At 42.0% G+C, this 20,366-nt stretch overlaps 1 protein-coding gene across 3 annotated transcripts in view; it reads left to right on the top strand.

The window, feature by feature from the left end:
- Window positions 1-19,029, top strand: part of LPAR1 (lysophosphatidic acid receptor 1) — a 74,054-nt gene extending 55,025 nt beyond the window's left edge. For all 3 annotated transcript variants that reach the window (XM_014259509.2, XM_088054396.1, XM_088054395.1), the window contains exon 4: window positions 13,297-19,029. In XM_014259509.2, coding sequence (XP_014114984.1) covers window positions 13,297-13,598 — 302 coding nt within the window. In that variant the 3' untranslated portion in view covers window positions 13,599-19,029. The remainder of the gene's footprint in view (window positions 1-13,296) is intronic.
- The last annotated feature ends 1,337 nt before the right edge of the window (window positions 19,030-20,366 follow it).

Here is a 20,366-nt window from a genome sequence, read left to right as displayed (position 1 = left end):
TCTGGAAAAGTTTTTCAGATTCATATATCAGTATGTCTGTCCCAAAATAATCTGACTTGAACTACTGTGAGCAATGATGAACTAAAACATCAGGATGATCCCGCAGGTACTATGGTGGTTTTTTTTTGGGGGGGGGGGTGGGGTGGGGTGGGGGGCTGTACTGGAGAAGGAAGTGGAAGTGGAAGTGGTTTGATTAGTTAATATTGCAATAAAACAAATTTCCTGCATCCCCAGACTCTACCTCCAGTGCATGTGCTGGTAATATTGAGCAGTGCTGGTGGGCACAGCCTTTCTGCTTGGTGTGGTACATTTTTTCTAACATGGAGCAATACAAAAGCTGGGAGCATGGATTTAAGGAGGTGTCTTTTTTTGATCCTCTCAGCCCTGTTTCACCCCTTCTGCCAGACTGTCAATTTACTGCCTCCTCAGCCCCATAGGTGAGCTGCAGACATGTGCAGCTGCTGCATGTCATACAAGTGGAAATTGTCTTTGTGGTTTGGTAGCAGTATTGGTCCTTTGGTTACTCTTGCATCAGGCAAGATGCAAGAGCAGCTGATGTTGCTTTAGTTCAGTTTTCTATTTCACAATCCTGCATCCTCTGCATTGTTTAAAGCAGGAGGACACAATACAATATATGGCCTAGGTATAATATGACCTTCTTCTGAGGACTGATAACTTTGCCAAAACTTCTTATGGGTTTCCGCAGAGTGTGGAGGACTCTTTTGTTTTCCTTTCAGAGGCTAGTTTTCAATGCAGCTGCAGCGAACTGCAACTGTTTGTTTTTGCAATTGCTTGTGGGAGTTAGTGGAGTACAGTTTCTTTGATGGCTGGCTCCCTGCTTGCATGCTGTCCCCTCCCTTGGAGCAGACCTCCCAGCCCTGCACCTAGAGCCTGTTTGCACGGAGGGGTCGGGGCAGGGTGCTCCACAGATACGCCTGGTGATGGCACAGGACCAGTCAGAGGGGATTAGACAGCTATAAAGGCCATCAGATGAGACAGAATAAATTAGGCTTGCTTTCTGGATGCTTCATCATTGTCTGCATGAAGTTTCAGGCATTCCACGTGTGAAGCAAATGCTTTCACAAGTATTTTCTGTCTCTGGCAGCCATAGATGTGATCTGTATTGTACATTGTTATCTGCCACATGTGATGGCACTGTTATTAGGACTTAACTTTTTAAAGTAGAGTTCTACCCTGCTGTACATAATGGTGATGAGCATTTTTACCAGATCACCTTGGTCTGCATCTTAAAGAATTGCTTAAAATGTCTTTTCTGTTTTGAAAAATTCTAGATTGTTTAATTTTCCACTGGCAAAGATTTTACATTGGATAGCATATAGATCCCTTATTGCTTGTGGACTGAAGTCCATGGCAAGCAGAGAATGCTGAAAGGGAAGAGTTTTCAAGTTCTTGCCCTGCAGAAGCAGCACATTCATGTCAGCTCCATGGGGAGCCCCTGTGTGAGCACAGCCATGAGCTCTGCCCTGGCAGCAGCTTCTCGTCTCTGTGTCACTGTAAGAAACAAGTTGCCATTGCCCTTAGGCTGAAGACAGGTGACCAAAGAGAATGATTGCTGTTGCCTTTGACAGTCTCACTAGAGAGGCCAAGAGTTCAGCTGGTGCTCCTGCCCAGCAGCAGAAAACCCAGGACAAAGCCAAGCAGCAGGTAAGGCAGGCTACCCAGAAAGCACCAATGTTAACACCTCTGCTTTCCTTGCATTGTAGATAGGGGCTGGATCTAAATGACCTTTGTCTGGCACTTCTCATGAACACCCCTGAAAGAGATGAATGTGGCTGGGAGTCAGCCCAGTTTTGTCACAGACAGTTATTTCAGATTTCTGCTGCTGTTCAGTTGTTCTTTCATGGGAGGGTGGGAGCAAGGGAACTAAAAGTTAAGAGACTTAGCACCTTTTTTTTTTTTTTAACTTCATCATTGTTGTCCCTTGTTATATATAGCCAAAACCTACAGTCTTTTATAGGGACACTAGAGCAGACTGTCTGCCAGAGGTCAAAGGAGTCACATCCTCAGAAATATGCAGATTGAGTAACCTTCAAAATAGCATAATAGTGTGCTTTTTTGTGGTTTCAGAGGCTATTTATATGTCAATCTTTAAGCCAAGTGACCAAGGATATGGTGCTAGCACGGTCCAAGCACTATTCTTGGGTGCTTTTAGGTGCTATGCTTTTCTTAGCAGAGGTTAAATTAGAACAGGAGAGCAGACTGCCAAAGGTAGAAGAGTGTTCCTGTAAGCCAATGGAAACACAAGGATCTGTTCTGTGTGCCAAATCAAGCTCACATCTCCAACAAATGCAGTGGTTTTGGGGAAGCTTAGTCGAAGGGAGAAGTCACAGGGAGAAGACACATCACTTGTCCAACCCAGGAACAGTTTTAATGACTAATCCTCTAGGCAGATGAGACTGGGATGCCCTCATTTGTAGTCATGAGGGTGTAGCTACATTTCCATGGTTTTACACCAGTGTGTACTGCTGAGAGAAAGAAGTAGCTGAAGATGCACCTTTTCCCCCTCAGATAATGCATGATTTGGCAATTTGATTCTTGATGATGTAACTTGAAAGAGAGGCTAGATTTTATTAGAGCTCTCTTCTGTGTTTGCATGAAAACTTTCAATCAATCTAGATTCTGCTATGGTAAATTTAAAAAAAAAAAAAAAAATTACAGAGAAGCTGCCCCTGGAATCCATCAGCAGCAGTGAAGCATTTCCAGTCCTGTTCACTGACTTTCTCATTTGAAATATCGAAAATACTGTTGTTGCAACAATGAAATTATATTCAGCAAGACAGCAAGCATCCTAAAGAGGAATTCAGAGGAATCTGTGAGAGCCAAAAGGTAGCTGCATCCCTTTGAACAATGTCTCATCTTTACAGTGTGGAAATGCAGAACAAAGCCTGTATTTTTCTTCCCTAGATACCACTCTCATCTGGATAATTTTTAACAGGTACACATAGAATTAAGTGCCAAAACCTAGAATTTACCCTTTTTCATAATCTGTAAGTATTACTTACCACAATCAAAACATGGGTGATTCTTCACTCGGTGCTTCTCCTGTGCAATGTCACACGTGTCTGCAACCTTCTGTTTTAGCAGTGCCATTTGTAGGTGCCTCCCTGATAGCCTGAGTAATGTCTGAATGACCTTAACAATGCTGGAGCAGTGAGGTGTGCAGGCAATTCAGCATAGTGCCATTCATGTGGTCTGTCCAAGACTGATTCTGCCTTAAGGCAGTAGTTTGATGTGTTATATTCAGGTGAGGAGTAGAAACGCTTTTCTAACTTGTCTGTGCTAACTTGTCCAAAGACAGGCAGAGTTTTCCAAGCAGATTTATCCTAGAATGGCATTCCCTTATCCATAGGAGCTTACCCTGTTGCCCACTTCACTTTGGAGCTTGTGTTCCTCGTTTTCTCAGAGATTCACAGCATGTCAGCATGGATTCCTGTTCTTAAAACTGTTTTGTGTGACTAATCTTAATGCAATTCCCTCAAAGGATTTCTACCATAGCTTAACCAGATATCTATAATCAGATTAACGTTAGTATGGCTATATAAATTAAAAGCACACAAAGTTTTCTTGCAGTTGAGGTGGAGCTGGTAACACTTGGTAACACTTTCACTTACTCAGGGTCTGGTATTAGCATGAGAGAGTTTTATTCCTATTAAGGAAACTGACAGAGGCTAATATTTTTCTATTAATATTATTAGTTTAATCTTATGTAAGAATCAAGGCAGTCCTTTACATATTAAATTGCATCCACCCAGGCTTCATTTGGAATCTTGTGTTGCAGCTGGGCCTTATCCAAACATAATACCAGTAACACTTAAATGTCTTTAATAGCAGAGGAAAATGCAATTAAACAGTCTCACGTAGCAAAGTTGTTTGATATCTGTTAAACACGCTGCATGGTTTGCACATGGCATTCTGACAATGCCTGGGAAAGTATCAGAGTACTGCAGAAGGTATATGGACTTATACAGGTATATTTCTGTAGGAAATGTGGGCCGAACAGGGCTTTTTCCACATGGCTGTGAATTATTTTTCTGTGATTGGAAACTGCAGCTGCTAGAAAAGCAGCAAAACACCCAAGTCCCAAGCACACTAAACATACCTCACAGAAGCAGACAGAGTCCAGTCTGCAAGCCCTGCTTGTTGGGTGCCAGCTGTCCTACTCCTTCCTCACAGCATCTCTTGCAGTGAGCCTTCATTTCTGCAGAAGCATGTTCACATTTCAGGAGACCTGGTGACCTCCAGCTGCCCCACATCTGAGACCTGAAAGCCTCACCCATACCCTTCAGACAGAGTCCTCTTGCTGGTCAAGGAGACTTCTGTCCCCCACCTGAAGTCCCAATTCATGATGAGCAGTCAGAACCCCTAAAGAGAATCACAGCATAGTTTGGACTAAGGGATGAAAACAGGTTGCCAGGTATGAGCTAAAGGTTGTTTCTTGGACTCATTAGAACAGATTCAGAGGAGGGCCAAGATGATCAGAGGGCTGGAGCAGAGGCTGAGAGCAGTGGGCTTGTTCAGCCTGAAGAAGAAAAGGCTCTGGGAAGAACGTAAAGAAGCTCTCAGTACCAGAAAGGGACCTTCAAGAGCACTGAAGAAGGACTGTTTACAAGGGCATGGAGTGACAGAACAAGTGGGAATGGCTTTCAGTGGAAAAGGAGTAGATTAAGATTAGAAATTAGGAAGAATTTTTTTATCATGAGGGTGGTGAGGCACTTGAAAGGTTGCCCAGAGAAGTTGTGGCTGTCCCATCACTTGAAGTATCCAAGGACAGAGCCCTGTGCAACCTGATGAGGTGAGTGGCATCCCTTGTCATGGCAAAGGGTTAGAAGTGGATGGTGTTTAAGGTCCCTTCCAACCCAAGTATTTCTAGGATTCTATGATTCTTGTTTCCAGTTTTCCCCAGACATATCTTGCCTGCTTTAGTTTGTCCTGTGACCCAGGGAGACCAGTACCAAGAGCCTCTCTCTTATCAGCTGGGCTTATGTGTTCATTTTCCAGCCAAGCTACCAGCACGTATTTGGGACTGTTGGAGTATTTGTTTTCAAGTCAGAGCATAAAGGCTTGTCTAGAACACCCAAAAATTGAAAAAGACACCAAAATTTCCTCTGTGTGTCAGATCTTTTGGCAGCAGAGAAACTCCACAAGGACTATGGTTTGTCTTTACACAGAGATCAGTTATCAGACACCTTTGGCAACAGCCAAGCTTTTATTCAGACATGAGCTTCACATATCTTTATGAATTTAGAAATCAGTTGGAATGCTGACCACTGGCATTTAATGACTTCCTGTTTTTGTCTAAAATGTTTTCTATAGATAAAAGCCTTAATTTCTCCCTTTGCAGAGGGGCAGTGTACCATCTCTCTCCTGCAGTTACTAGATCAGGAGCAAATTCTATTTTTCTTGTTTTGAGGGATTCAAATAGATACAGATAAATTGCAACAGGATTAAGATTCTGCTTTTATTTTTGGAATGCGTTATTCACATTCCTCTTTCAAGTTGTTCTTTAAAACCATTACAAGTGTGTTCTAGAAGCGGATTATTCAAACACCTGAGGTCTGCAGATGTCAATTGAGAAACTGTCCTGGTCTCCTCCATTTGCATTGGAGTTCTCCTTCAGAGATGTCAGCTGTGGAATACTTGAAGACAGCTGGATCAGCTGGCCAAAAACCAGTACAGTCATTTGTAAGACTGCAAGCACCAGGCAGGGAATTAGATCAAGTGTTAACCTGGGCTAGAGTTTGGTGAGCACCCATGAAATAAGCTGGTCAGTTCTGGTGGCTTACTACTGCCCAGTTTCATTTCTCTTCAGTTAGTCTTATTTTGTTATTGGTCATCCCCAGGCTTTTCTGTCTGCTGTTTCAAACTTCCAAAGCTTTAGATGCTACAGGGATACGAAAGTGCTTGGAGACCATGTGGTATTGGAAACACCCACATCTGGTGCCAGGAAAGGCCGCCTGGTGGTGTCTGGGTGGGAAGACATGCAGCAGATAGGACCTGCAGAAGGAAAGCCAGGAGTCTGAGTGTCAGCGTACCCTGCCTCCAGCACATGGCAGTAAGCACTTGGGGCAGCAAGCACAAGGTGCTGCAGAGAGCCAGCCCACAGCTGGGAATTACAGAGTCTCACAGCTTGTGAGTCTGGCTGAGGGAAAACTGCTCTTCATCACCTCTGGTCTGGACTCGCAAAGTGAAGCAGGAAAAGAGGATGAAAAGTGTTGGCCCACCCTGAGAAAAAGGAAGGTATGATCACTGTAGACACAGCCATACTGGCCAAAGTAGGCATTTTGTGTCTGAATATCTCCATGCTCAGAGACGGTGGTCATGCTGCTAGTGGTGCCAATGGAATTGTTGGCTAGTGGTTGTTGTCAACTCCCTGTGAAACCATGATAGGTCAGATGTTTCTTCAGCTGACCCTTTGTGTAGCAGGTACAGCTGCCAAAGTGTGTGTGGTTTTAAAAAAAAGGCTTTGACTTAAAGATTTCACCAGGATATTTGTGTTCCAATGATGAATTGACAGGGCCAATGTGGAGATGTGAGTGCTGGAAGAGAACAGGTAGAGCAGAGGCCAGCCTGTAGCAAAGGAGTCTAGGTGCCAGCAGAAATATCATTGATAGTCAAGATGATGTGTCCCCTTAGAAAGAGGTTTTACTTTATTTTTTCTGAAATGAAAGGAAGGGATGAGGATTGGATGGATCAACAGACACACATGAAATACTAAATATTAAGGCCCAGAAAGAAGTGATGCTAAGATACACAGAAGTTCACTCTTTGGGGTCAAGGCTTGCTGCTCCTCCCAGTCCAGCCAGAACACATGCAGAGCCCCAAGGCTGCTTTCACATTAAGTCATTAACAAGTTTTAAACCAGACAAATGTCTGAAGATGGAAGCAAATGGGCTCCTCAGAGAAGGGATGGTTTGTTGACGAAGATAGCCATGCCTTAAACACCAAAACAATTCTGTGCACCTTCAAAGGTGAAGACAGATGTTTGGAGCAGACACATTCTGAGTTCCTGCTGAGAAGAGGAAACACATTTTTGAGCAAGACATGATTTCTCTGTTCCTACACAATCCACCCATTATTTTGTACAATGTCTGGCCTAACTTGCTAGCTGAAATTCCCAGAACAAGATTCAGCAAGAGGTTGGATTGTGCATGTGCAGGTAGCTGTGGAAAAAGTAGGAAATCAGAGGTCTGATGCAATACTAGCAGAACCAGCTTATTCTAAAATCCCTTTACAAACCATGGGTACAGCAGACTGAAAAATCTCCCAAACCTGTCAGTTACACAATTCACATGGAGTTAAGATATTTGATGAAATTGAGGATAGGGTTTTATCGATAACTTGCACATTTAGAGCTGCTCAGCTCCCAGACTAGTACACAGATCCCTAGGAATGGGGCATATATGAAAGACAAGCTGGTGGCTTGTGTCACCCAACTCCTTTCATATGCTCTCTAGTTGTGTACTCTCTCTTATGTGCTCACATCCTCTTGCTTCAAATCGTCTTAGAGAAGTAGGTATAAGATAGTGTTGCATGAATATGAATGTAGATTTTATTTACCTTTGTGTAGTTTCTCATTTCCTGTTTCATGCTGCTATCCCCTCTTTCTTTCTGGAGATGTCTCCTCTTTCTTTCACACACAGCCCCACCAGATAAATATTTGGCTTGAAGCACAAAGGTACCCATAGTGTTAAAGGCTTGCAGAGGCACATAGGAGAAGGCAGCATATTACAATTAATCAAAAACTGCAGGAGTGTGTTATGAATCTCTCACTCTTTCAGAATTCATATAGCTTTCTTAAATAAAGACACCTTGAATAAACGAAGCTATTCTGATAGCACTTTTTGAACATGGCTATTCTTACTGGTACTCTGTAGGCAGCTCTCCCCAACCTGAGGTATTTTTCAGGGACTTTCCTTCACTGTCATCCTTCTCCTGAAATCTTTTGGAGTCTGTGGATGGAGAGGCAAGCCGTTCATATAGAAAGTTCTTCAGAATTTGCCAAATTTAGCATACAATTATTTTAAATTTATTAATCAGATCCAAATGTGGTAGTCACATTTTATTTCTTCATACAAAAATTCCATGGGTGGAAGCAAACATTACTCCTATGTTAATTATTTCTAGCAGAAAATGAAAACAACAAGAACAACATTCTTTTCATCCACTGAGAACTATTAGTAGCTATATTGTAATAATGTTGTGTCAAAATTGGGGAAAATTAGGTCAGACTAGAATTAGAAGAATCGCTCCTACACTCTCTATATTTACAGAATGATAAGTGCTCTTTGGCATCTATATCATTCATTCATTTTAGATTTCATGCTGTCATATATGTGTCAGGGAAAACAATACATAGCTGTAAATAAGCACTATTGCTTGCAGTACTTATCTCTGTCCATGATTTGCACAAGATAATGCTCAGTGTGATAAGGAGGATCATTGATACAGTTTACAGATGAAGAAGCACAGTTGTGTTGCAGCTGACGAGCTTGCACCTCAGCTAGCATTGCAAGTGGCTTTCCCTGCTGAGGGTGGGATTATATCAGAATGTGGAAAATGCCAGGCACTTCTGCAGCCCTTTTTGGCTATGGTTTTGTTAATTAAAACAAATCATTCTCCCAGATCATTGCTTTCAGCCTGCACCAAGTGCAGAAGGACTCTTCTCCCTGTTGGTGGCTGTGATAACAGTGATAGCAGTGATATTCAATGCCCTCTCTTCTCTCAGTCACTGCTGTCCCAGAGGAAGGGGGGTGCAGCTGCCTGTCACAAGTGCCATTCTGAGGGCAGGAGGGGATTTCAAGAGGACAGTGGGTGGACAAGAGTAGGGGGGCAACAGCAGCAGATTATAAATGTTCCTGCAGTTCAGCTGGAATTGATATTTTCTGTCTTTGTTCCTTATCCTATTCCTGTAATCTTAAAAAAACTGCAAACACAGGAGAGATCTTTTTTTTACTTCTCCACTCCCTAAAAGAGGCCCTTTCAATATTTTTCCTCTGCACATAGACTGAGGAATTTGCAGGGTGAGTGTGAGCCCGTGCCAGATATCAGAGTTAACACACAAGATGAATAGATGAGAGCACATGAAAGGGACACAGTGTGGTTAAGGCAGAGAAGAAGGGTGTCTCAGAATAGGTGTGTATTGACAAGAGCTACATCCCTCTAGAGCCTCTGAAGCACAGCAGTGTGTGACTTGGCAGAAGCAGAAGTGCTTCTTTTATTTTGCTCTTTTGAGTTGGAGGAAAACAAATGTTCGCAGAATAAACACAGACATAGGCTCTCCAACGCAAAAGACAAAAGAAAAAAAAAAAAAAAGAAAGAGTGCTGCTTAGGAAACACTTTGTCTGCTAACACAAGAAGTTTCATGAGTAGCCATCCAGTCTGGTATCCTAGTAATGAGTGACTAGTTCATTAGTGTTTATTCTTGTGTAGCTTATTTCTTTTCTGCTTCTGGTTTTTGGAGTTGTTTTCTCTTTTGTTCTTGTACACACAGATTTTTGTGTGATTATCATGGCTGGTTTCATATGCCTACTGCCTACATGAGTTTTTACTCTCTTGCAATCAAACCTTGCTGTGAGGCCTTGTCTTGTTTACCCAAGAGTTTCCAACATCCAGCTACCATGGAAACATAATCTGCACTGATGCACCAGACAAGGGTTCAAGACAGATGTGAAGTAGTCATATCATGGTCATTGGAGAGCCACCAGTGGACTTGTACCACAGCTCTGCAAGACAGACAATGTAAAAGGAGTTGGAGTTTCATTTCTTATTGGTATGAGAGGTATCACACAGCATCAGACAGTTCGATTGGGCCATAAAAACTATTTTGTAATACATATTTCCTGCTGTAAAACATGCTTCTCAGTCTGTAGGGACCGTTCAATCTTCTATGATGTGCTATTTCTCTGGTTCCCTCAAGCTTTCCTGTCTAATGGTTAGCCATTCACCCCTCAGCCTGACGGGCATTTCATCTTCACCCAGCTCTCTGTGGCCTGGCCCTCAGGACAGACCTTGGCCATGTTCCATGGGAATGTTCCTTCTGCTGCAACTGAAGAGCTCATTTAGCTTCTTGCAGTGGCCATTGCGTTTGAAGGACTGCCAGGGCTGGAGGTAATATCCCAAGGTACTCTCTGTCCAGGCAACAGTGCTCTTCGGCCACCCAAGGACATAAAGCCTGCACTTTTTTCCAAGTATGCTGGGCTCTCCTAGTGCCATAGTGGTATGACTGTGGCATATCCACAATGGTTCAAGCCACTGAATGCAAAAGATCTGCTTTGTATGTCATTGTAATTTAGTTTTGATCAAGTTCGTAAAATGTTAAGATGCGCCTAGAAATTACCAATGCTGTACTTTCGACTGCTCTCAGTTCTGGTTCTGAGCAGAAAAACATCAATATTTTGCCGTATGCTTAAGGCTTTCCAGCATATGGCAGCAGGAAGCTTTTGGATGTCACTGTTTTATTAAATGTGGTATTTTTAGATCTTCATTCTTGGTGAAGTCAATTCACAACAGATTCCTGGGAGGGGAAGAATTTAATCTCACTTCCAGTTTACTTCAACAAATATTCTAAGTAAGAGGGAAAAAAAAAAAAAAAATTCAGTCCTTGTTTTCCTTCCAGAAAAAGAATTCCATGTTTAACAGGTAAAGTTTCCTAAATCTGAAGTATTAAGAGCCTGACATTTATGTTTCCCTTTGTAGTGAGAGATGTTTCTTAGTATTTTCCAGGGTACTAACAGTTAAATAAAAATTAGCAAATCTGAGGCATTTTTGTGTCACCATTTACAAGCACTTAATAAGGTGCCAGAGCCATTAGCATAGGGGGATGTTTTGCTAGGAGCAGAAGGGTGACAACTTGCACAATAGTGATTTCCTTCCAGAGCTGAGTGGAAAGGCAACCTTTGTTTTTACCATTTTTCAGTGTAGCTTGAGCTGCACAGTGCAATTACTCGGTTGCTCAACCACAGTCCACTTTTTCCTGAGTGCAGCCTCAGCAAGTATGTTATCAGACCTGTCTGAGATACTGAGGTGCCCAGAGAGAAAAGTGTTCAGTGCAGTGAGCTGCATGTGGATTTTTGTGGATGACTTTGGGGGTTTCTCAGGAGCAAATTCCTATCTGCTTCACCATAGAGCTTCTTGTTGCTGTTTCTAACGTATCAAAAATTATGCCAACAGAATGTTCTGTTGTTCCTCAGCAACAGATTTTTAATAAAATAAAATTGACAATTGAAAGCTTTCAATTGCAACTTTAAACAATGCTGTGAGAGCTTTCCTGCTAGCTCCATTGTTTCCACATTGGACTTTGCTGCTACAGGCCTGGTGAGGATGCTGTCATTGTCTTTTGTCCTTCCCTGTAGATCCCATGACTTGCAGTATTCCCATCTCTGATGTTGTTCTCCCAAGGCAGCCTATAGTGAAGAAAATACATGCTTAAGTTAGGACAAAGTCCACTGCTGCCTTACTAGCTAGGAGGCTGAACACAACATGCACAGTTTCAATAGTGAGTGGTTGAATTAGAACCAAGTTATTGACTTGGTTTCTGTAAAAACCAGGTCAGCAGAGCTTTTGTCTGCAGGGGGCAGATTCTATCAGCATGGACAATACTACAAATAAAGAGACACCGTTTTCTACTTTTACAGCAGCAGGTACAAAGAAGGGACAAAAACCTGTAGCCTTCTGCAGGGGCTTCAAATACTCTTAACTAGGACTGCTGGAATCCAAAAGAGCTCCAGACAAAAAAGCTATGAAGTGGGTTCATGTGTTTGATACCACCTCACCGTGGGAGAGTTTCATCCCCATGCTGTCAAATTGCTGCCAGAGACCCTGACAAAGTCATTTGGTGAAAGGGCTTGATGGCTACTGGCAGCTGGTAATTCACCCCTCAGCTTCTTTCCATTGGCAAGCTTTGTTGGTCAGCAAAGCGACAGGCATTGAGTGGCACCATTAGCTGCAAGCAAATTCTGTTTAGGGATGCTTTTTGGTGTGTAAAAAGCCTGTGTGTGTGGTAACCAGTGCCTGTCACCTGGCTTATATTGCAGGCTTGCAGACCCCTTCGGAAAAATCTTCTGTTTGATCTAGGTGGGTTTGCTGTCCAAACAGAAAGGTGTTTGCACAGCTTACAGTTGGCACTGCCCAAGCTGGAAATTGCTGGCACCTTCTTAGCAGGCATGGCAAAAAGTCTGCATGCTGTGGGAACTGACTTAGCTGCTAGTCCTGCAAGACACCATCACTGAAGAAAAAAAGGGAGCAGTATATAAACAAATAAATACCACAGTGACAGGAGAAGCGGTTTGAAAACAGCACTCACTGCTGGGAAGCCCTTATTGCTGCTGCCTGTGCTAACTCTGCTCAGTGATGATAAGAAATTGGTTTCCACCTCAGTAAAGCAGCCTGGAAAATCTCAGGAGCCCTGTCTTTGTTCTGACATGATTGGTGTGTAAGGGTTTCCCCAGCAGTGCTTATATTTAAAGCCTCTCTAACCCTGCAATCTTCCTTTAATTCAGTATTCCCAATAAAGTACAAGGCATTTGATTTAATTTCTGCATTGAGCTCTGAATTTTGTTCTGAGCTTTGTTCTCCTCAGAGCTTTGGAAAACAGAGAAAGAAGGGGGGAAGCATTTTAATCAGTGTAAGACTTTGGCTCTGACACTATTGAAGCCTGATGAGCCTCTGAATTTCGACTGAATAGAGCCCTAAGAAAAGATGTAGATCCGTTGAAGGACAGCATTTGAGTGGAAGAAGGATGTGTGTTTAGGACTTTCCATTACATAATGGAGCTGAAATGGGTTAACAAGACCCAGGCTTTCTTTTTCTTGAGAATTGCTGCCTGCACCACTCTTTTTCTATTACTGATGCTTCAGTCACAGCACTCACAGAAAGGTTTTCTTTGTTATTATTAGTTTGAGAAGTAAATTGCAGTATTGTTTCTTCTGATCAAGAGATTGATTAGTCAGAGTTCTCTAACTTTTCTGAAGGGCAAAAATGTTCCTCATTATCATCTTTAAATGTAAATGTATTTGCCAAGCAGAGTTTCAGACGGTGGGGGGCTGGGGCTTGGGGGTGTGTCTTGCTCTTTTGATGTGCTGCCCATAACCATTTACAGATCTTTGAAAGGCATCCCTGTCATCGGGTCAGTGAAAAGAAATTGTGGGAACAATGCTCTTGAAAGAGCAAATTAACCATTGCTGCTTCTGTCTGGATGGTTCTTGTGGTGTTTTGATGAGTAATGGTGCATTAGTATGTTTGTAGACTTTGTGTTTTGTCCATTCTTTCTCTTTCTAGGTGCTTTCATAATCTGCTGGACCCCAGGATTAGTCTTGCTGCTCCTCGATGTTTGCTGTCCCCAGTGCAATGTCCTGGCCTATGAAAAATTCTTCCTGCTCCTGGCAGAGTTCAACTCTGCCATGAACCCCATCATCTACTCCTACCGGGACAAGGAAATGAGTGCGACGTTCAAGCAGATCCTCTGCTGCCAGCGCAGTGAGAGCACCAACGGCCCCGCCGAAGGCTCGGATCGCTCAGCATCCTCCCTCAACCACACCATCTTGGCTGGCGTCCACAGCAATGACCACTCCGTGGTGTGAAACCACAGCCAGCCCTGTGCCCGACAAAGAGCAGCAGGCAGCGCTGTGGGACGGGGCAGGTGCATAGCCCTAGGGAAGGTAACCCACTCACGTTTTCTCAAACACTAATGGACTACAAGTGCATCTTTTCCAGGGGGCCTGACATGCCAGTGCAGACTGCCCTGTCCTCAGGACTGGCCATGCTGCAAAGCCTTTGATTTCTACTTTGAAAAAGGGGAACATCGTTGCTTTGCAGAGGAGGTCATGGAAAGCCTTGCTGAGACTTTGTTGGACTTTGCTGCATCTTGGTGCCAGTCTGAATCAACTCTGATTAATTAAGCTTATACCTGCTTCACTGCATTTACATGTAGCCACTTAGTATTTTTAAAAAGGGAGTAAAGGGGATAAAAATATGCCTATCATTTAATAGACATGTAATATGTATCAACATCAGCATGCTTGTGATGAACATTTTCTGTGCAGGGAGTAAAACTGTGCTCTAGTCTTTGTATCCTTAGCCACACTGTCATAACTACAGTAAAAAGAAAAGTATTTTTTTTAACACAGGCAACAGAAAGATGAGGGAAACTGACTCTTCTTACCTTCATTATTGGCGTTAGAGAATGCATGTTCTGTGTGTATGCAGATTGTTTTAATCATGAAAAAAAAAAAAAAGTTCTTTGTAAAGTCTGCCGGAAAGTAGAAAAACATAGACTGTATTCCAGTGTTTGTTTAGATTATGAAATAAACAGTACTTTAGTCACAATGTATATAAGGTTCTTCTTTGAAGTGCAGTATGAAATTTGTAACATGTGAGGGGAACCAAGTTTTTTATGGATAAGTTCTTAAAGTAGGATACATCCCTAAGGCTCTTAAAGGGCTACAGTCAGATTGTTAGTGTGCAAAAATTTTATTTATGGCATATTCTTGGAATGGTTTTCTTGTTCATGTCAAAAAGCATACACATTTTTAATGGGGAAAAAAAAAAGGTATGTTTTTATGGATTCTTTCTTGTAATTGAAAGCAAAACACCTGTATTTTTGCACTGAGAAGTATTTCTAGGGTACCATTCAAATGATGGTTTCAAAAGAAGTTTCAAAAGCAGTGGGCTACTAAGAACCAAGACACAATTTTATTTTGTAAAGTCAACACTTTACAAGGTATTCATCCATTGCAAATGGCTGGACCTTATTCAGATAGTAGCCACACATGTACACTGTTATAAATACCTAAGCTTACAGGTGTTTATTTTCATATGAGACTGTTTTGAAGAGAAATGTCACTCATGTGAATATCAAGAATCACTGATAGTAAACAAAACTCATTAACAGGGGTAAATGTGAGCAAAGGTGGGATCTTGCTGATAAAAACTTGGGACATCTTTCCAGGAAGCTGTGTGTTCTCCTAACAATGTGAAATATATATCAACAGTAAATTCCTGATGCTGTTTTCATCATTGTAATTTGTCTCTATAGCAAAAGAAAAAAAAAAAAAAAAAAAACCAAAAACCAAAAAGACAAGAAAAAAAAACCACACACTAAATATAACCCCCTCAAAACAAGACAAAAAAACCCAGCAATATATATCCTTCATTGTACCATCCTGGGATGTAACTTAAGGGATGGTATTCTCCCATTTGGACAGGGAAAAAATGGAGGGTAGAGGGTCAACACAGCAAAGTGCAGTGTTTTCAGCATCTCTTGCTTTGAGGAGATGCTTGGATTTTATGCTTCCAAACATAAAATTGCTTAGAATAGGCAGTCCCTTGCTGGGAGAGAGAAGAGAAACAAGTGAACAAAACCTGCCTCCTCTGAATACAGTGAGAGTTTTGACACTGCTTTCAGTAAAACTGAAATGCACCTGAACTGTCGAGCTAGTTTTGTGTGGACACTGCAGAAGTTGGAGTAGGCAGAGAGAATAAACATAACATTGACTGCCAGTTGACCAAGGTTTTGAATATACCCACTTGCTTCGAACAAAACTGGTCTTTTTTTCTGACTGTATTTGGAGAGCAAGTGAATGTGCAGGTTGATTTGGTTTTATTCACAGAGCTGTACTGAGAAACAGAAGAATAGGCTGCATGAGCTTTTTAATTTAAAAGCATCTGCTTGCTAATCCACTCATAATTTTTTCTTAGTGCCTGCTTGATACTTGAACTAGTGCAGGTAAACTGCCTCCAAAGGCAGAGGACATCTGACTGAAAAACAGTTTCCTTTTCTCAAGAGTTCTTGGAATTCCTTTCTTCCTTGGATCCAGCAAGAGCACTTTTTCCTGTCCCTAACATCCCCACAAAAGTAGAAAACCATAGACACTATATTCTAGGCTTTGGGTGGTTTTGGGCTGAGGGGTTGCCCTTGCCAAGTGTTCTTTTCACTGATGTTTGCTTGCTTTTTACTGAATTCATCTGGATAGGGTGGGAGGATGGTGTTGCAAAATAGCAGCAAATCAGTCACCCTAGTTTAACCTGCTGGAAGTCTGGTGGGTTTTGAGAAGCTATGAGTGAATAACTTGGAAGCAGGGGTATTTTCAAGCTTCATGTTTGAGACATGGGTGGGTCCAGAGGCCTCTTGTGAAGACAGATGCCCAATGAAGTTTTGTGTTGTCATTGTGATTGTGACAGATGGCAGTTGTTGTCCAGGTACATTGATCAACCCAACGAGGCACTCAGCAATTCAAGAGGCTGAACCTCTTGAATTCCTAGCATCAGCTAAACTTCAGTTGTCACGTATATTAATCCAGGAGCATGTCTGGCAACTGGTGGATTTTCTTCTAAAAGGTGAAGTGCAATGTTTCAGATCAAATGGAACAGGAGGAACATTGCTTGTGCAATTCTTCTAGAGGAACTCACTGAGCATATGGCTGCTGTATAAAAATTTGATTAGTGCTTTGTGTTGTTGACATGTTGTTCATATATCCTTAAGAAATCTGATCTGTGAATTGAGTAGTTCTTTGCAAGCTAATGAAATTAAAGCTTCAGTGAGCAAAGAGAATAAAAACCAGAGCCTGGAATAGAAGGATTTATTTGCTATGTTCCTTAGAATGGTTCCCAGCTATTTGTTTTCATCTCAGAATTTTTTTAAGTTTTGCTCTTCTATTCAGATTTTCCAGCCTCATTGTGCAGTTGTAGAACTCACTTCTGCTATGTGAAAACATGGTGCAATGTACTTAGGGAAAAAGATTACCCCACTTATTTTTACTTATCTCAAATTCTTCAAAAGGTTTTAGAAGACTTCTTAAAATACCAACGATCCTCCCACAGTCATTAAAATTCTTTTGTTGCTGATTGCCTCTGGTCCAAGCAAATCCTCTTGAAGTTCAAATGTAATGGTGTTTGTGTCAGCAATTGTAGTGGTGGGGAACTGTGTATTAAAAGGAGTATCATTTGCAGATCAAGGAAAATGTGTTTTTCTACTTCATGTATTTTCAGTGGCAGTATAAATATGAAAACTAATTAAAAAGATGGCCTTTGAATTTTAATTTCCTGTTGCTGTCATATATAGAGAGGCTAGGTAACCCATTGGTCAGAAAAAGCACTTTTTTTTATTAAAAAAAAAACTTTCTTATAAAAGATTGAAAATATATTCTATGTATGTTTGACACATTGGTTTTCTTGTCAGCACCCTTTTTTTTCTGAGTTTTCTGGCATCCCATGGCAGCTTCAGGCAGCTCAGGCTTCTGAATGAGATACTAAAAGCTGAGCAGATAGAAGAGAGGGCAGACCAAAAAAAGGCTTTTTCAGTGATTCCTAAAATTAAACATATCTCTCTGTCCCTAGTGCACCAGTAACAGTTTTTTTACAGAGTTGCCACAAGATTCACCATTGTTGTTTTTTAACTCTGCCAGATAGTCACAGCTGTAACAGCATTTAAACAAGCAGGCAACAAAGGCTTGGAGTGGGCCACTTGGCAAAAAGGAAAAGGCAGGCCTGCTATCTTCATGGAGAAAATTAAGCCTGGGTAACTTGCATGTCAGAGAGGAAAGGACATGTCTTATGTCCAGTGTTTTAGTTCTCCTTCCTCTGCTGAGTAACTTCTCAATATCAACATAAATTTGTCTCAGTGTGGGATTGCACTGAAATGAAACTTTCTGGGTCACTCCGTGGACTATCTTTTGATCTGTACTGGTGTGGTGGGCAGTGGTTTAACCATGGCCAGTCTGGGTCCCAGGAGCAGGGGAAACTCAAGTGAGCTCTGCTTCTGAAACTGGTTTTGTAGCTTTTTCTGACCTTTGTGTTGCCCCAGGAGTATGCTACCAGATACCATGCTTAACTACTGTAAAGCCATCTGGGGTTTGTGTTTGTGAAGCTGCTGCAGCCAGATCTGTCTGCAGTGGGTATCCACAGACAAAAAACATGCAGCTGTTTCTGTGAAAGAAATAGAAGTCCACCCTGAAGACTGCTCTTCCTAGGTAGGATTAAAAAGAACACCTCAAGATGGAGAGGCTTTGATGCAAAGCCCCTAGTCTGTCTTTCTGCCTGTGTGAATCACGGTGATGCAAAGCAGAGTGGGGAAAGCCATTTCTCTAGGGCATTGTCCCCACCCTGTGTGGAGGCGTGACCCCACCCCTCGTGTCCCTGTCATTGTTCTGGGTACCTTCTGACTGTGAGGCTGGATGTAGCTGGCAGAGGTCAGTCTTAGCAAACTGGGTCTTTTTTTCCACTTGCTGCAGAGGTAAATACAGGCTTTTCCTTTTCTGGTCCTGTTAAGGGCTTTCCTGTTATTGCAAGTGTACCTGTCATGTCCTTCCAAACCAGTTCTTGCTCTGAGGCATCAGTCTGTGCTATACCCTGATGTCTGCAAGGAGGGGATTTGCAACTGCAGTCTCATTTGTTCAGACAAATTGTTTGGGCTTTACTATTTGATTGGACAGGGCACTTCCAATAGAGAGTTAGCTTAAAAGGTACTGACACCCACACCTGTCCAGCCACAGCTCCTTAGGAAAATGTGCCCTTATCTTTCCTTCCATTTTTCTCTCTTAGAAGATTTTCTAAGAAGCTGTTCATCCAGCTCCTCTTTTCTAAATCTATCAAGAAGAAAAAAAGAGGTTGATATTTAAAGAAAACAAACAAAACACCCAAACCAAAACAAAAAAAATACAACAAAAACCTCACAAAACAAACTTAAACCACAAGAAAAACACAGAGCACAAGGATATTAAACTATGCTGCTGTCTTCTGTGGTACATGGAAATGCAACACACTGCCAGCTGCCAGCATTTTAACAAGAGCCTCCGTGAAATGTTCCCATTTGCCTGTGATAAAATTCTGATAACCAGAAGTGTATGTGGGAGACTCAGGACTCTGTTAATTTTTCCTGTTTAAATAATGCCGTGTTTGTAATTCAAAAGTATTGGGAGAGCCAATGAGCTTTGGCAAACAATTTTGTTACTAAGTGCACTTACTGTAAATGTTTAGAGGTTGTATCTAGTACAATAAAGTATATGGCATGTGTAATATGGAGTGTGAAAGAAATACCCTTTTTCGGGAGAGCTGGTATTTTTGGATGTGGAGGGGAATTAATCAAAAACTCTATCAAGGCACAGGCTTTTCTCTTCCAGAAGATAGCATAGAGCTAAAACACAGGGACAGCAAAGGGACAGGTTATTTCCAGTAAATCACTTAATCCTGATTGTGATTCTTATATGCCCACCTTCCTTTCTGTGAAGTCCACATTTGCACCATTTAACCTCAGACCTCATCTTGTTGCTATAGAGAAAACATTTCCTGAACAGAAAAACAAACTTACTGCTTCTTGTCCCTCTTCCTATTCCTTCCTTTCTCCCTCTGCTCTCTTTCCCTGTCCTTTTACCTTTTGCTCGTCACCTTCCTTTTTTTTTTTTTTTTTTTTCCGCATGGACATGTTTCTCCTCCAATGTGTCCAATGTGTCTGCAGTTTTGATTTAATCATAGGTTAACTAAACCAAATCTGGTTAGCTTATGTATAGAAATGGATGTGTCCACACATAGATCTGCATAGCCATAGGAAGGAAGCAGAAGTGAAATAAAATTATTCTTTCAGTGCTGTTTGAGTATAGCTCTTTAGGACTCTATTTTTCTGCTAAATCTTATTTCATATTTTGAAGAAAAGAGGACTTATGTAAAGGATTCATTAGCCCCCTGCCTTTTGTTAGAGAAGCCAATCACTTACACACTGATGGAAGCCAGGTGTCTGCTTCCGCAAAATGACAGAAAAAGAAGCTGGTGTTCCTAATCACTCTAAGCATTATTAAGTACAAAAATAAAAAATGAGAAGAGTTCAAGTTTTTTCATCTCCCCAGATCCTGGTGATTCATGACTAATGCCTTGGTGCCGGGCTTTCCATGGCATGGCATGTGCGATGTAAAGCAGCTCCACAGAGCTTGATTGCTGGACATAATGAGCAGAAAGCCAAAACACACAATTGCAAAATAAATCACATCTCATGAAAATGCGCTGCAATACCTCTGGGATTTTATGCTTAAGCCCTGGATCACCATTTGCTGGGAAAGCGAGACTGTTTATATGGCGATCTGTTAACATTAAATACACAACACGTGCAACGCCACAGCTCGCAACCTCAGCACACAGTAGGAGAGGCACAGAGCAGGAGCTCTGAGAGCAGAGAGCCAGCAGATTTGAGATCACAATGCCCAGGGCCTGCAGTGCGCTTCCCTGCATTGCCTGAGCCAACACTCCCTTCCTGCTTTGTGCCTTTTTGTGCCCCTTCAGAACAGGTGTGTCTGGGTGGGCTGCACTGCCTTCATGAGCTGGACCCAGCCGGAGCAAGTGCAAGTCACCCTCTTTCACGTTTA

Source organism: Pseudopodoces humilis, chromosome 4 (genome assembly GCF_049639895.1).
Source record: "Pseudopodoces humilis isolate 2021_Gansu_Grassland_sample_001 chromosome 4, ASM4963989v1, whole genome shotgun sequence".
NCBI classification, from domain to species: Eukaryota; Metazoa; Chordata; class Aves; order Passeriformes; family Paridae; genus Pseudopodoces; species Pseudopodoces humilis.
Note: the sequence above shows the minus strand (reverse complement) of the source record. Positions and strands in the feature narration are given on the sequence as shown.